This window comes from Myxocyprinus asiaticus, chromosome 42 (assembly GCF_019703515.2).
Source record: "Myxocyprinus asiaticus isolate MX2 ecotype Aquarium Trade chromosome 42, UBuf_Myxa_2, whole genome shotgun sequence".
NCBI lineage: Eukaryota > Metazoa > Chordata > Actinopteri > Cypriniformes > Catostomidae > Myxocyprinus > Myxocyprinus asiaticus.
Genome location: NC_059385.1, coordinates 24,836,823 through 24,850,964, shown reverse-complemented (window position 1 = coordinate 24,850,964; position 14,142 = coordinate 24,836,823). Strand labels below are relative to the sequence as shown.

General features: G+C 37.8%; 1 protein-coding gene across 1 annotated transcript in view; it reads right to left on the bottom strand.

Moving 5' to 3' along the window:
- The window catches only part of mtrex (Mtr4 exosome RNA helicase), a 51,134-nt gene that overhangs the window by 21,942 nt on the left and 15,050 nt on the right, over positions 1-14,142 (bottom strand). Inside the window, exons 12-15 of the mRNA XM_051684118.1 lie at positions 12,153-12,232; positions 8,145-8,255; positions 7,772-7,873; positions 2,313-2,438 (exon numbers count right to left, since the gene is read on the bottom strand). Coding sequence (XP_051540078.1) covers positions 2,313-2,438; positions 7,772-7,873; positions 8,145-8,255; positions 12,153-12,232 — 419 coding nt within the window. The remainder of the gene's footprint in view (positions 1-2,312; positions 2,439-7,771; positions 7,874-8,144; positions 8,256-12,152; positions 12,233-14,142) is intronic.

Sequence of the window (14,142 nt, the reverse complement as noted above, 5' to 3'; positions counted from 1 at the left end):
TTTACAAAACAACCAAGATAAACTACAATTCCAATTCAGTCAGGAGGACGTTGAGCAAGACTTTAATAAACCCCAAGCAGAGAGGAGATGTGGCAATGCAAGCATGGATGTGGGGGTGCGAATCAGGCGTTCACAAGGATAAATCCTGGCAGGCAGGCGTGTGAGAATGCTAGAGATTACAGACTTTAATGAGAGCTCTTATAGATGTTGAAGAGTGTATGCATGGGGCAGTCCCATTATAGAGGGTACCATGGCTTAGAGGGTGTTAAGGGGTTTAGGATCAGTGGGTTTGTACGTCAGAGTGTGTTGGTCGTCACCTAAACAAATCGTGTGGGTGCTTAAATACACAAAGCTATTTAAAAAGGTGCACTCATTAAAAAATGTTTTACTCCTAAAGAAAAAAATTGTAATTTTGAAACATGTATAAAATCATGAGCACTGACATGAGATGAGGACTCATATCAGTAACCTTATAAAATCTGTTTTATTATACACGGGGCAGGGGCACCCTCATGGGGGCTGCCATCTCAGAATCACATGACCAGCTGAATACTACTTGCTTAATCTCAGTGACCGTCTTGTTACTGAACACTTTCACTCTTGGTCTAAATTAATCATGGTTGATTGCAAGTAGTGAATTTCTACATTGGCATCTGAAAGTAAAAACTATTGTTTGAATGATGCTGCATCCACACCAGTAGGTGTCACTGTAAGTCTATATGACATGAACAAAAAGTTACTGAGTGCACCTTTAAAGGTAAAGAGTGTAATGTTAAAATAATTTCTCCTATCCCAGAATAAAGCTAAGGGTGTGATTTCTGCACTGCTACACAACTAAATGGAATTGGCATAATAATTCTTTCCACTTTTGATAGTGCCACAGAGCCACATTTTCACACTTTTCGAAAATAAAAAATAAACAATTTCAATCTACGAATTGTCACCTGGGCCGAGAAATGTAATTAGAATTTTTACCTTAAATATTACCAAAATTCAAGTTAAATTGGAAAATTACAAGTCAGTAGATTTTTTAATTGATGTTGTTTCCTTAGTCCACAATAGGGCAAAATGAATACATATAAACCATACAGCACCATGTTAAATAATTGCAAAGAACATTCAATAAAAAACTAATGTGCATAGAATAAAAAAGTAAATATACAAGAAGTTTTAGTTGGTTCATATTCTCAACTGTTCAGTAAAAAGTAAAATGAGGGGGGAAAACTACTTCAATAGACACAAGCGTAATAATAACGGTGATCCCACAGTGTTTTTCCTTCATTACAGTTAAATGTACGGTAATAATATTCCCACATAGCAGTGCAATTTGGCTGGTGGTAAAGCGGCTCAGACTATGAGGGGCTGTTCAAACAAAGGGCGTGCAACAGAAAGAGCACTAACAAAACGAGGATCTCGAGACGCACATTTTTTTAATCAAACTCCTTTTCTGACAAAGCGTTTTAAAACCTATTGCTTAATTTGAGAAAAGCAGATAAGAGAGCAAGATGCAATTGCCAAAAACCTCCACCTACGGTGCTGTTGTTCACACCAAACGCTTTTGCAACAATCCAGTTTACCATTTGTTTTTCTATGTAAACACGCACTACAAAGTCTCTGATTGTTTCCCCGCATTTTATTAATCATTCAGCATCACATGCAGGAGCGCTGTTTTTTAGATGCCGTGTCAAGTAAAAAAAAAAAAAGGTTCTTCAACATCTAAAACCCTGTTGAGACGCAAGCTTTCTGTTAAACAATATATGTTGCGTCTAGCCTTTTTAGCGCAAGAATACGATTGGCCTGAATTTATCGTCAGTGCTTGGCACACATCCAAAATTTGAATGCAGTTTTAGCATTCGAATGTGCATTTTACGAATTTTCGAATTTCTAATTTTAATTTGACCGCACGACCATGGATGGCTTTAAGTTGTATGCCATGTCGAACTGGAAGAGATTTAAAAACAGAGAAAAAAACAAAACAACAAAATCACACTTTTTGAAGTTATATTTGCAACAGTTTTCCAAAGCCAATTTTTACAAGCACTTGGCAGATGGCGAGAGTTAATTTTGGAGCCTGGACTTTGATTAAAGCAAAATATAGTTGATTATCGGTTACCGGCACATTTAAAAATGTAATAAAAATGTTTTCCTTTGAAATCACCCCGCCTTGGAGGCAAATATTAAAATAAACAAACCTCTCTCAGGATTTAGCCACGCATGGTTACGCTCTCAAACTCGAATTATGATTATATACAAAGCGCTTATAAGCTTTAAAGTATGACGCAGCATGCCGTGGCTGTGCTTCAGTGCTTTACCTTCAGTAACTGTTTGCCCACAGCGGGGCTCATCTTCTCATCCACCATGAATATGACGATTCCTCTCTCGTCCATTCCTCTTCTGCCGGCACGTCCTGACATCTGGATGTATTCTCCAGAGGTGATCTAATGTGAAGGGCAAAAGAAATGCATTTACTGAAGGGGTTGGCACCAAAACAAAGAACAAAAACAACAAATAAGCAAAAGAAAGTACAACCTAACCGAACAACGCAATCCACAAGACAGTCAAAAGACCCCAAAAAACTCGTCATGCTATGTTCTGTTACGAGACATGCGAGAACCAAATGCTGTTTGGTGTAACTGACATTAAACCATTGACCTGACTTAATGAGGGGAAGATTCACAGTGAAAACAGAAAGCTGTTGTATGACTTCAGGAGTCATTGTCAGAGTCATATAGACAACTTTTATACTTTAAATGGTGCTTTTTTGGACATATAATCCCAATGTAAAGCAGTTCTAGACAGGTGATGCTGGGGAGGATGGTTTCAGTGAGAAAACCCTCTACTGCGCTGCAGTAAGACCAGTTTAAGACAAAGAGGGAGAACCCTAGTTGATTGGCTAACAGATTACAAGTCTAAGGACCTTTTAGCTTCTTCCATGTAGAGTTTCATGACCGAATGTACAATTTAGACACAAGATGTCAGTAATTGTCTTATTTTGCTTCGATAGTGAAAATATCTCCAATCAAAGCCAAAGCAGAATCGACAGTTGCATGTTGCACAGCAACACACTGGCAGACAGCCAATCTGGAAGGCCGCAAATACTAGACAAGTGGTGTGACACAAACATTAAAGCGACCCAGCAATGTTCTATTAAATAGCAGTATTCTCGGGTCACATCCACACGAATACGTTTTCTGTTGAAAACTAAGTTTTCCATTTGTTAACGTCACTGCTTTCCAAAATATGCTGTAAGAGAGAGCATTTTCAAGCGTCTCAGTTTTCGGTGGAGGAAAATGCAGTTCCAATGTGAATGAGAGGTGCAGACATTGGTAAATCAATGCTTTTTTAACCCAGAATGCATTAATGTGGATGTGGTCTTCGAATGCTGCTTAAAGATTAAAGGACCGGAACTAACTGATGCATTAGCATTTTTCTGATCATGTATGCTTTAACTTAAAAACAAAAAGGAGGGTGGATTTGGTCTTCCTCAGTTTAAATCATTTTTTTAGCCGCTCACCTAAATATCCTTGCTGCCTGGCGGACATGTCATGCTGATGTTTGTCTGGAAGACAAGCCAGCCTGGCTACAAATAGAGCACCTTTACCAGCCCTGATGTACAGCCCAGTTAAACTGTCTAAATCTCTGTATACATTTAACCCCATTATTCATAACACCCTGAAGATTTGGAAACAAATTGTATCAGCTTATAAATATTCAAATGTCTCCCTCGACAGTCCTATATGCGGTAATCATGCCTTCCCTCTGGCAATACAGGACAGTTTTTTTCAAGTTGGAAGGAAAAGGGCATTCACACAATGAAAGACTTATATACTGAAGATGGGCTGTTATCTTTTCAGCAGCTTCAGCAGTGTTTCGGTCTGCCAGATTCTCATTTTTTTTCATTTCTTACAAGTTATGCATTTTCTACAAAATCACTTCCTGCAATACGATTCAGCACTGCAGATAACACTGCTGGAGAATCTGACTGTTCTAAAGCCATACACAAAGGGTGCAGTGTCTATCTCCTATGGTCTTTTACAAGATCTGGATGCTACATCAACCGACTCCATCAGGATGGCCTGGGGAGGGGAACTGGTGATGAAAATCTCAGAGAAGATATGGGAAGCCTGTTTGGACAATATTCATCGTAGCTCAATCAATGCAAGGAACAATTTGATTCAGTTTAAAGTGGTTCAAAGGCTTCACTTCTCTTCAAGTGAATTACATACGATTTGTTTCCGAAGTATCATTGCTGTGTAGCAAATGCCTAGGTTAAGAAGGGGTCACTGTCTCAACAGTTTTTCTTGTGTCAAAGAGTGCTGTCATTCTGGGGCCTTATATTTGGGTTTATGTCAAAGGCATTCAACAGGGAGGTTGCAGTAGACCCTCTTAGAGTTCTGTTTGGGACTGTAAAACCAGAAAGCTCATATAGCAGACATGAGGCACAAGCGGTTTCACTGTACTTCATGTACAATATTAGGCAGGAAATTGATACTGCTACATTGGAAGTCGGAGGTAATACCCACATTTGAAATGTGGCTCAGAGAATTGGGTAACAGTTTACATCTTGAAAAGATAAGTTTTATAATTTCTAAGAAAAAGGGTACATTACGCAAGATCAGGGAGCAATTTTTAAACCTCAGGGGTTAGCTTGTGCTTGATAGGCACCATTTGTGCAAATTTTCTTTTCTCTCTTTTCTTTTACTAATACACTGTGAAATTCGGGCAGGCTGCATACTGTATATGTGTCACTCAAGCCAACAGTACACTTGTTTATTTTCTTTTTGTTATTTCTTTGAGGTTGCTGTTCTACTTTCAATGTAACAGAATTGTAATTGCTCGTGTCCACCAACTGTTTTATTTGTGTTGTCTGTTTATTAAAAACAAAACAAAAAAAGAAAAATTATGCTTTATCTTCTGCATTTCTTACTATTGATTTGATTTAGTTAAAGGTGCATTCAGTAATTTGGGGATAATTTAAAAAGTTTTACATATTAACAAATTAATTGTGTTTTTGTGAAGTGTGATCTGAATAGTGTACACTCACATGAGAAGACTGTACTCATAATAGTTTTCTATAAAAAGTGTTTTTATTATACATGGTGCGGGTCACCCCCATCAATATGTTTCGCCAAGTTGAAATTACATGGTCCGCTGTGTTTCACTAAATGTCGAAGAAGAAAATCCTCACGCTCATTAGCTGCCACCTATGTAGAAACGCGTGTCTATGCTTGGAACAGTGTTGTTTGGTGATGCGAAAAGCGAAAACTACACAATGGAACATATTTATTGTGCTTTAGAAGTAGAGACAACGGAAGATTCAGCAGCTGTACTCGGGTTGTGTAAACCGAAAATTCTCCGTTTACCGATTTTTTGAAAGATTGACATAAAATTTCAAATGCTGTCCGTCAGATAAAAAAATAAGAAAACATTTTCACCTAGTGCATCAGTTTTGACTTCACTGTCTCTCTCACACTCCTGCTGCATGTATGTGTGTGTCCTGTTTATTGCCTGGTATTAAGAAGTGGATTAACAGGTGTCATCACCATTAACACCTGGTATTATGCGTCTCTTTTGACCAATTGTGTTCGGATTTCGAGGAGAGATCTAAATACTTGACTGCATATCAGTCATTACGTTAGTGTGTTACTGCATGATCAGGGTGTCACTTTATTAATAAAGCACAAAAAAAAAGTAACAAAATGAAAGTGAGAAAAAGCGGCACATCGTTTCAGCCAATTACTTGCATTTAATCTAAGTGCAAACATTAGCCTACGTTTAGAGCAGAATTGGCAGTTATTTTAGAGTACCACCTGCATTAAGAGCTTCAGAGATGCGTGTGCTTCTCATCTGTGACTTTGTTATAGGCTATCAGGCACATTGAAGAAGTTCCGTGAACCTGTGCATTTTCCGATCGGACGGATATTTCATTTAAAAGCTGCACGTACCGGTAGTTTAAAAATCTTGTTTTAGCACAGGGGTTGATTGGCAGGTAGATACTTTCACCCAAGAAATCCTTGGTTTCACCAGACTTGCTCTTGGAGTCAAAAATATCATTGAACCTATCCATTGTTAGGTATATGCCATTATAATGGATGCGACACCCATGAATGTAGTACTTATCAAATTAAAACAAGTATGACAGATAAAAATAGACCATGAAGGAAATTTTACAACTCATTCCGTCAAAGTGGCAGATAAATATTTTATTTAGTGCACCCTCTGGCTGTACTGCCAAAGAAGCGAAAAAGGTCAGAAGCAAGAAGACAGAAAGAACGGCAAAGACAAAAATCTAGAGTAAACACAAGGTGGAAAGATTTGATAATGGAGAAAACATGAGTAGTGATGCCAGTGTTGCTTCTTTTTTGTTGGATAGGTAAGACATTATTGTTTAGACGACTCTCTAAAATAGTATCAGAGGAATTTACAGAAAACTCACACAAGTTTCCCTCGAACTTGTTAAAATTACGTGTAGTCAACGTATGTCAGTAATGGAGAATTTTCAGCTGTGTTTACAAATGCTGCCGGAAAGCAACGTGTAATTTTATTTTCTTTGTTATCACAGCTATAGTAAGGGGGGCCCATCTACCTCCACCTCTATGAAATGGCATACGTCTTCATTCGTTTAATAGCTTGGTACAGTGATTGTTGTTGATTTTGAGTAAACCATGACGTTGGTTGGCTTGGAAACTAAATTAGCTCTTCAAATACAGTATTCATTGACATGCTAAATTTGGTAATCAAAAACAATTCTAATCTTTCCTTTACCATGACATTCTGTATCGTTATATAACTGAGGTTTATTTCAAGCCAAGCAGTTCTCTAATAAAGGTAATAACTGTTTTTTTTAGAAATAACGTGAAACGTAGACAGTCTCCAAAGATTATTAATATGAGGGACAATAATAATCTGTCCTTAACTGTAGAAGTATGTTCGCTTGAATTCTGACGTTGTTTTTAGGCAAAGCAATTATATTATAGTAGTAATAAATAACTTTACAAATGACCTCAAATGATATTCCAAAGCTGGCGGGGGCAGCAGAGATGATTATGCTTATCCACATCGATAGATGGCAGTATAGCATCTAACACCACTGTCGTATCGGTACTTAAAGTACAGGAAGAAGAGCAATGCCAACGCTAGCTAGAGAACTACTGAATTCCCCTTTAACATGCAAAATGGTGGTAAAATCACCATAAGTAGTGGTTGTAGCACCATAATCTTTCCATTTGCCTTCAAAAGTTCTTCACTGGTACGACTTGATCACAGCTTGGCACGAACCTCAAACAACGTAGCATGTGCTTTCAGCCTGTTCGCTTTGCAAATATTGTTTTTGCCTTGCCGATGCTGATAACCCTTCTTAATGTTCCCCCTCCACATGACAGCACACCCAGCACTGACCTCAGATCAGTGTTATCTTCCATTAATGTCTAAAAGACCCAGAGCAGGGCTCATTGCCTGCACTCTGTTAGCCAAAACCATGACTTCGCATTCTTCTGGCACTCATGGATACCAGATGTTCCTTGCAAAACGTTTTAGATGGCAGCTTCCAGCGCTCCCTCGCTCTGAGATGGAGTAGAGACGCCAAGGGCCTCTTTTATTCACAACAGCTTGAGACATTGCCTCACACTCACGCAAATAATACGTGGCAAGCTGGACGGGACTGTCGCTTGACCCCGTGTCCTCTCTGCATAACGGTGGCCGAAGCAGCAAGGAAATGCATTTCAAAATCTTACTGTGAGAGTCAGGATGGAGGATAGAGTTTTTTATTTACCCAGCGGAAGTCTTTGCCGTCAAATTTGCGTGCGCTGGTGAAGAGCACGGTTCGAGCAGGCATGTTGATTCCCATGGCGAAAGTTTCAGTAGCAAACAAGGCCTGGGGAAAGAGACAGAGAAAAATGTTACACCAAACCATTATCACAGAGACACATGAGAGCCATTATGAAAATTTCAGTTGAGATAATGGTAAGGTGTTTTAACTAAACTAACATCATTAGTTTAAACTCATTTTGTTTCGGTCGTGAACTAATCTAATTTCAACTACGACTTCTACGTCACATAAGGTCAATCAACGCTAAAGTGATTAATTTCAACATTTTACAAGGGTCTTTCCTCTGACTCGGAAGGGTTAAGAGCAGGTATATCACCTTCAGCAGTCCCTCAGAGAAAAGGATCTCAATGGTCTCTTTCAGGATGGGGAGGAGACCACCATGATGAATTCCAATCCCTCTCTTCAGCAATGGCAGGACATGCTCCACCTGTTCATAATCAAAAACATCGCTTAAACAACCACAACTTTTCTAATATCAGTGTTTAATCACAGTCAGCTCAGTCAGATTGGCATAGTGTAACTAATCAAAAACAGCTTAAAGGTCTACTAAAATCAAGGTCTAAATATTCAAGACATAAACAACATGCAAAACAAGATTTTGAAACAAAAAACAATACAGTTTATGAAGTCATTCACACCAAGTCCAAAACATCATACTCCGATTTTTCATTACTAGCTTTATTTGAGACAAAGTTGATTTTTCTATATTCTGAATGTCATAATGTGTTCGGTCATTCATCAAATTTTCTTTTAGATAATTCATAAAATTCAGATTTAGTGTTAGTAGTTTGTGCGAAAATGTAGTACTTTTGTGCTGCTTAAAGGAATAGTTCACCCAAAAATCTAAATTATCTAATTTACTCACCATCATGCCATTCCAGGTGTGTGACTTTCTTCTGTTGAATGCAAATTAAGATTTTTAGTAGAATACTTCAGCTCTGTTGGTCCTCACAATGGAAATGAATAGGTGCCAAAATGTTAAAGCTCCAAAATCCACTTAAGGGCAACATTAAAGTACTCCCGACGACTCCAATGGTTAATAAATGTCTTCTGAAGCGATATGATAGGTGTGGGTGAGAAACAGATAAATGTAAGTCCTTTTTTACTATAAATTCTCCTCCCTGCTCAGTTAATCTTCACTTTAACTTTCACATTCTTCTGTTTTTGGTGATTCACAGTCTTAATACATATCACCCCCTAATGGGCAAAGAGGAGAATTTATTATATAAAATTACTTAAATATTGATCTTTTTCCTCACCCACACCAATTATATCGTGTCTGAACACATGGATTTAACCACTGGAGTCATATGGATTACTTTTATGCTCCCTTTGTGGATTTTGGAGCTTAACATTTTTGGCACCCATTCACATCAATTGTGAGGACCTACAAAGCTGAAATATTCTTTTAAAAATCTTAATTTTAAAAAACATCTGGGATACCAGGAGGGTGAGTAAATCATGAGAGAATTTTCATTTTTTGGGTGAACCATCCCTTTAAGCTTTGTGCAGACAAGCAGCAAAAATCTGATTGTTTGGCATATCTGGCCAAAATCTGTTTAGATCTTTGTAGCATGAACAGCAGAAAATATTTTTTACAAACTCATCCAAACCACATTCATTTGTAGTTTGAAATACAATTTTAACCAGATTTTTGGACATGAGTTTCAGTCTGAAAGAATATATCAGATAGCATATTTCTTTTCCCCTAATCATTTGCGACATGATGTGACTGTAACATCATTACTTGCAACTAATGTAGATATATCCGATATTTTAATTTATTTTATCGGGGACAACATAAATGAATTATGTTGATGTAAACGTGCAGATTTTTCCAAGTTGGCCAGTGCATATAAATCCAATATATCCCTCCTATTGTCTTAGGAAACGGCACCCTTTTTTTATCCTTCGGGTCATTTTTGGCCCTTACTGAAAACCATTCAAAATACATAAATTCTTGATTACTGTACAACTAAAGACCCCCCTTAATGAATATTTGCTTTACTGTGGTGCCAAAGTGTATAATGACAGGGAAAAATATACTGAAAATTAATGGAGCAACATAATTTGTAAAGATTTTTTTTTTTCCCAGCAGTCAAAATGGGCCCACTTTGCATGTGCACTGCAACAAATCCACTTCTTCCCACTAATGTCAAACAATTTGTTGCAGTGTTACAGGAGTTTTGAAAGGTGCCTTAATAGTTCTTTCTGCCATGTAATGTTGTCAGAGAAAATAACACCCAATGGTCTTTTACCATTGAGGCTTTTAGCCCCATTGTACTCTATCATATAAAATCATGTTAGTAAACTTATTTAAGAACATATTACCAGTTCAGGACTGTCAAAAATACTCTCTCCGTATGTGCTTGTGTACACATGTCCATGTGTGCGCAAACCCCGTTTGAGAGGAAATTAAGCAATTTGTAGGAAATATGCAATACCCCGTGCAGCAGGTGGGGGAGCTAGAGAACAGGACGGGGCTAGGGGCTGCATTTAAAATATTTCTAGGTCAAATTTGATTAATAGATCTGCAAAAAACTCTGTTTAAAGCTGTATAACACCCAGAAAGAAAAAAGGTAAAAGGTCACAAATGGTTTTTCCCCATACAGGTCAAAACTGACTCGTTAAGACAATGGAAGTGACAATTAGTTTAAATTGTCATTTCTTTTAAACAGTTATATACAAAAATTAATTATCTTTTACATTGCTCGTTTTCATGGTCTTGACATTCACAACGTAACCAAAAACTATGCGGTATTTATAACGTATTCTTTACCTCTCCTGGGTCAAAAATGACCCTAAGACAATAGGAGGGATATATGCATTGGGACTGCATTCAAACATATATGAAATACTCTGTCTGAATGAACTGCTTGAATTTCATTACATTTCAAATTAAAAATTCAATCTGAATTGTGTGCAAAGTCTTGGTTTGAAAAGCTCTTTAAAAAACAATTCAGTGATCTAGAGTTATGAGAACTACAGGATGAGCAGCACTGAGCTTGCAGAAGTATGTCATTGAGAACAAACAGGCTGGGGTTGTTGAAGGATGGTATGTCCCTCGTAAAGGTAACATTTACACAAACTGCATACTTGAAGCACGCCCTGTAATCAATTGTACTCTAAAAGCATGAGGGCTGATTGTGCCTCAGTTTAACATCACACTGACAGAGCAGTGTCCGTATAAACAAGCTGATCTGAGATTGGCACCTCTACTTGAAGATTTTGGCTTTGCTCCAAAACCTAGTAAGCTGTCTTGATGTCTAACTGCCTCTGCAAGGCTGCATCCTAACTAAAACAGGACCTCATAAGTGACTGATTTGGAATAAGCAGCAACTTTTTTTTCCTTTTGAGTTCCTTATAAGGAAGAAAGTCATACAGGTTAGGAATGACATGAGGGTGAGTAAATAACAGAATTTTAATTATTGGGTGAACTATTCATTAAAATGCAACAATGACAGCTCACAAGGTTTTGGAACAGATCTTTGGTATGAGCACAGGCCAAGCTCTGCTCTTCGGCAATGTGGAAATGGATGTCAGTATTGTTGAGATGTACAAGAGAAAAATTAAGTAGGAGTAACGTGTTGTTAAAGGAGAAGAGAGAAGTGGAAAGTTTTATGAGCCTCTTGAAACCATTTTGAAAATTGCTAAAACACCTAGTTATGTCCGAAAACCAGCCCCGAACATGTTTCACACATACAGCTCCACTTTACTGTGGTTTGTGTGGTAGACCTTCAATTACCAAAGCAACATCTTACGATTTTAAGCGAATATTTCGGCAAAACAGAAAAACCCTCAATAATTTGAGGCTTGCTTTTAAGATCTGAACCGTGTTTATAACAGTACAGAATTTTGCATCTAAAAGGATAAATGTGGCACACGGTTATGTGAGGAAGATGCAGTCTAGGCTGGGTGTCTACCAAGAACAGAATGAAAGAACTGCATTTTTTGCCAGAGGAGGAGAACCTATGGCCAAACACTCAAATCAAACACAGATACTTTGATGTAACAAGCTGGTTATATTTAAGCAGAGTTTAAGTGTCTGAAGAGCATTTTATTATCCAAAAGTATGAACAAAGCAAGCGCAAACATACTAAAACCAAAGAGCCACAGCCTTGCTGTCTACTGCCTACATAGGCAGCATGCTAATCAAAATGTAAACTCAAAAGTGACTGATTTGGAAATTGGCAGCAATTCTCTTCATGAAGTGTGCCAAACATTGGTACATGTATCAGCCTTGTAGATATATCAGTGTACCACTAAAGTCAACATTGTACAAAACCATAGCAAACGTCTGGTGATATGTATGCAAAGCAGTTACCTGAGGCAGCTTCTTATCTTCATCAGAGAGGCAGTCTATGGCATTGTTGAACACTTCCTCCACCAGTTTCTTCTCTTCATCTATAGTTGGACAGAGAAATTAGAACTTTCAGGAAGGACATTTTGCCATTAAAGAGGACCTTGCCTGGAAAGAGCAACATCTCAGCTGTGGAAAGAACACTGGAAACACAGCCAGTAACACTGGGGAAGGTGTATGTGTATAGCTGCTGGGAGAGTTTCCATGATCGCATGAAAAAAGCTACAGGTCAGCAAGATATATGCAGTGGGGAGCATCAAAGAATGAGATGGAGGAGAGAATGGAAATACCCAAGATACCATGGGGAGATGCGAGAGATGCCATGTTCTCGATTTCTGCATGCAGCACGTGGCGTTGTCGGCTCTCAAGAGGATTAGCGCATTAAAATGGCACTGCATAACAAAATACAAGCTAAATATAGAATACAAGCATCCAACTAGCACAATGTGGCCACAGCAGCCTATCACGAGTTGTAAACCTGCAGTTTGAAGTGAATGTAATGAAATAAAGGGCTGGGTATGGCAAAGTAAAACAGACACCACATCTTTCCACAGGGTGCAACGGTCGGGTTCCAAAAGTAAAAATCCCATTCATTATAATTAAAAATATATTGTTTCTACACTTATAATAAACTACTTTAAATCAATAGTTTTACATTTTTCCATGGTTTTTAATTAAATTACATTATTCGCAATGCTTCATGGGATTGTATTTCATTCTAGAGGTCAACCGATATATCGGTTTTACTGATTAATCGGTGCTGATAGTTGCTTTTTAGAACCGGCAAAAAACGACGCAGACAGTTGCCAATAGTTTTTTTTAATTTCTCCATGTTACTCTGTGACCAAAACCTTTCATTATGCTGCTATATATAGGCTTCAAAAAGCTTAATTTGGTGAATATTTACATATAAAGCAATGTAACGAAGCAAAGACTCTTTCACCATCACTGTTTATGGACTAATTCAGGATTAATAATGTGAAATGTTATTTAAAAAGACATGAAAATGGGCAATTGATCGCTGATCATCTGCTATTGATGAATGATCTACCGTTGATTACTGCTCATACAGTTTTTAGTTCCTAGTGATTATGTTGTAATACATTGTAGATTATTGTAAGAGTGCATGTTTTGTTTCCACTGCGTGAGCTAGAAGCAGACATTTCAAAATATGAGTCCCCAATGTATTTCAGGTTGGTTCATTATGAAATGTCCCATGTTATGCACCAAATCTTATTTTTTCAGGTACTTACTGGGATTTTGGTTGCACATCAAACACGCATCTGGAATTTTACTCATTTTGGAATCTTGCAGCCTCCATGTCTGTGCCCATCACGCAAATGACTAAGAAAATTTTGAATACTCAGTAAATACATTTTGAAAACTATCGTCCGGTTACTCTTTTTTGTGTGCCTTTTCCACCACCTTAGTTATCGGTGCCGGCAAAATCCACTATTGGTCGATCATTAGTTCATTCCCTTATGAAATGCGTTAAATATACAATTTTGAACCTTTGTCTTTTTGTCAGATTTTTAAATACTTCTTAACTTCAAAAATCGAAGTTTGCAACGTGATTCACATCGGGGCTGGTTGGTTTGGTTCATGGATTGGAAGGATTATATTAAATCCCTTTGGAAAAAATGAAGGGGAAAATACTTCCGGAAACAAGACGGCTAAAAATGCGGGCGGGGACCAGAGGTTGCGCTAGAAAAAATATTTATCTGTCACTCTGACAGTCTTTTCATACTTGTTTTCATTTCATAAATACTAAGTCTACATTCAGGGGTGTAACATCCATTATAATGGTACATACAGTACATTCCAGTGGATATATAATAGATTTTTGACTCAAGCGCGAGTGTGGTGAAACCAAGGAGTTCTAGGGAGAAAAGTCAACCTGTCAATCAACCGCTAAGCTAAAACAAGATTTTTAAACTTTGACGTTTACGTGTGG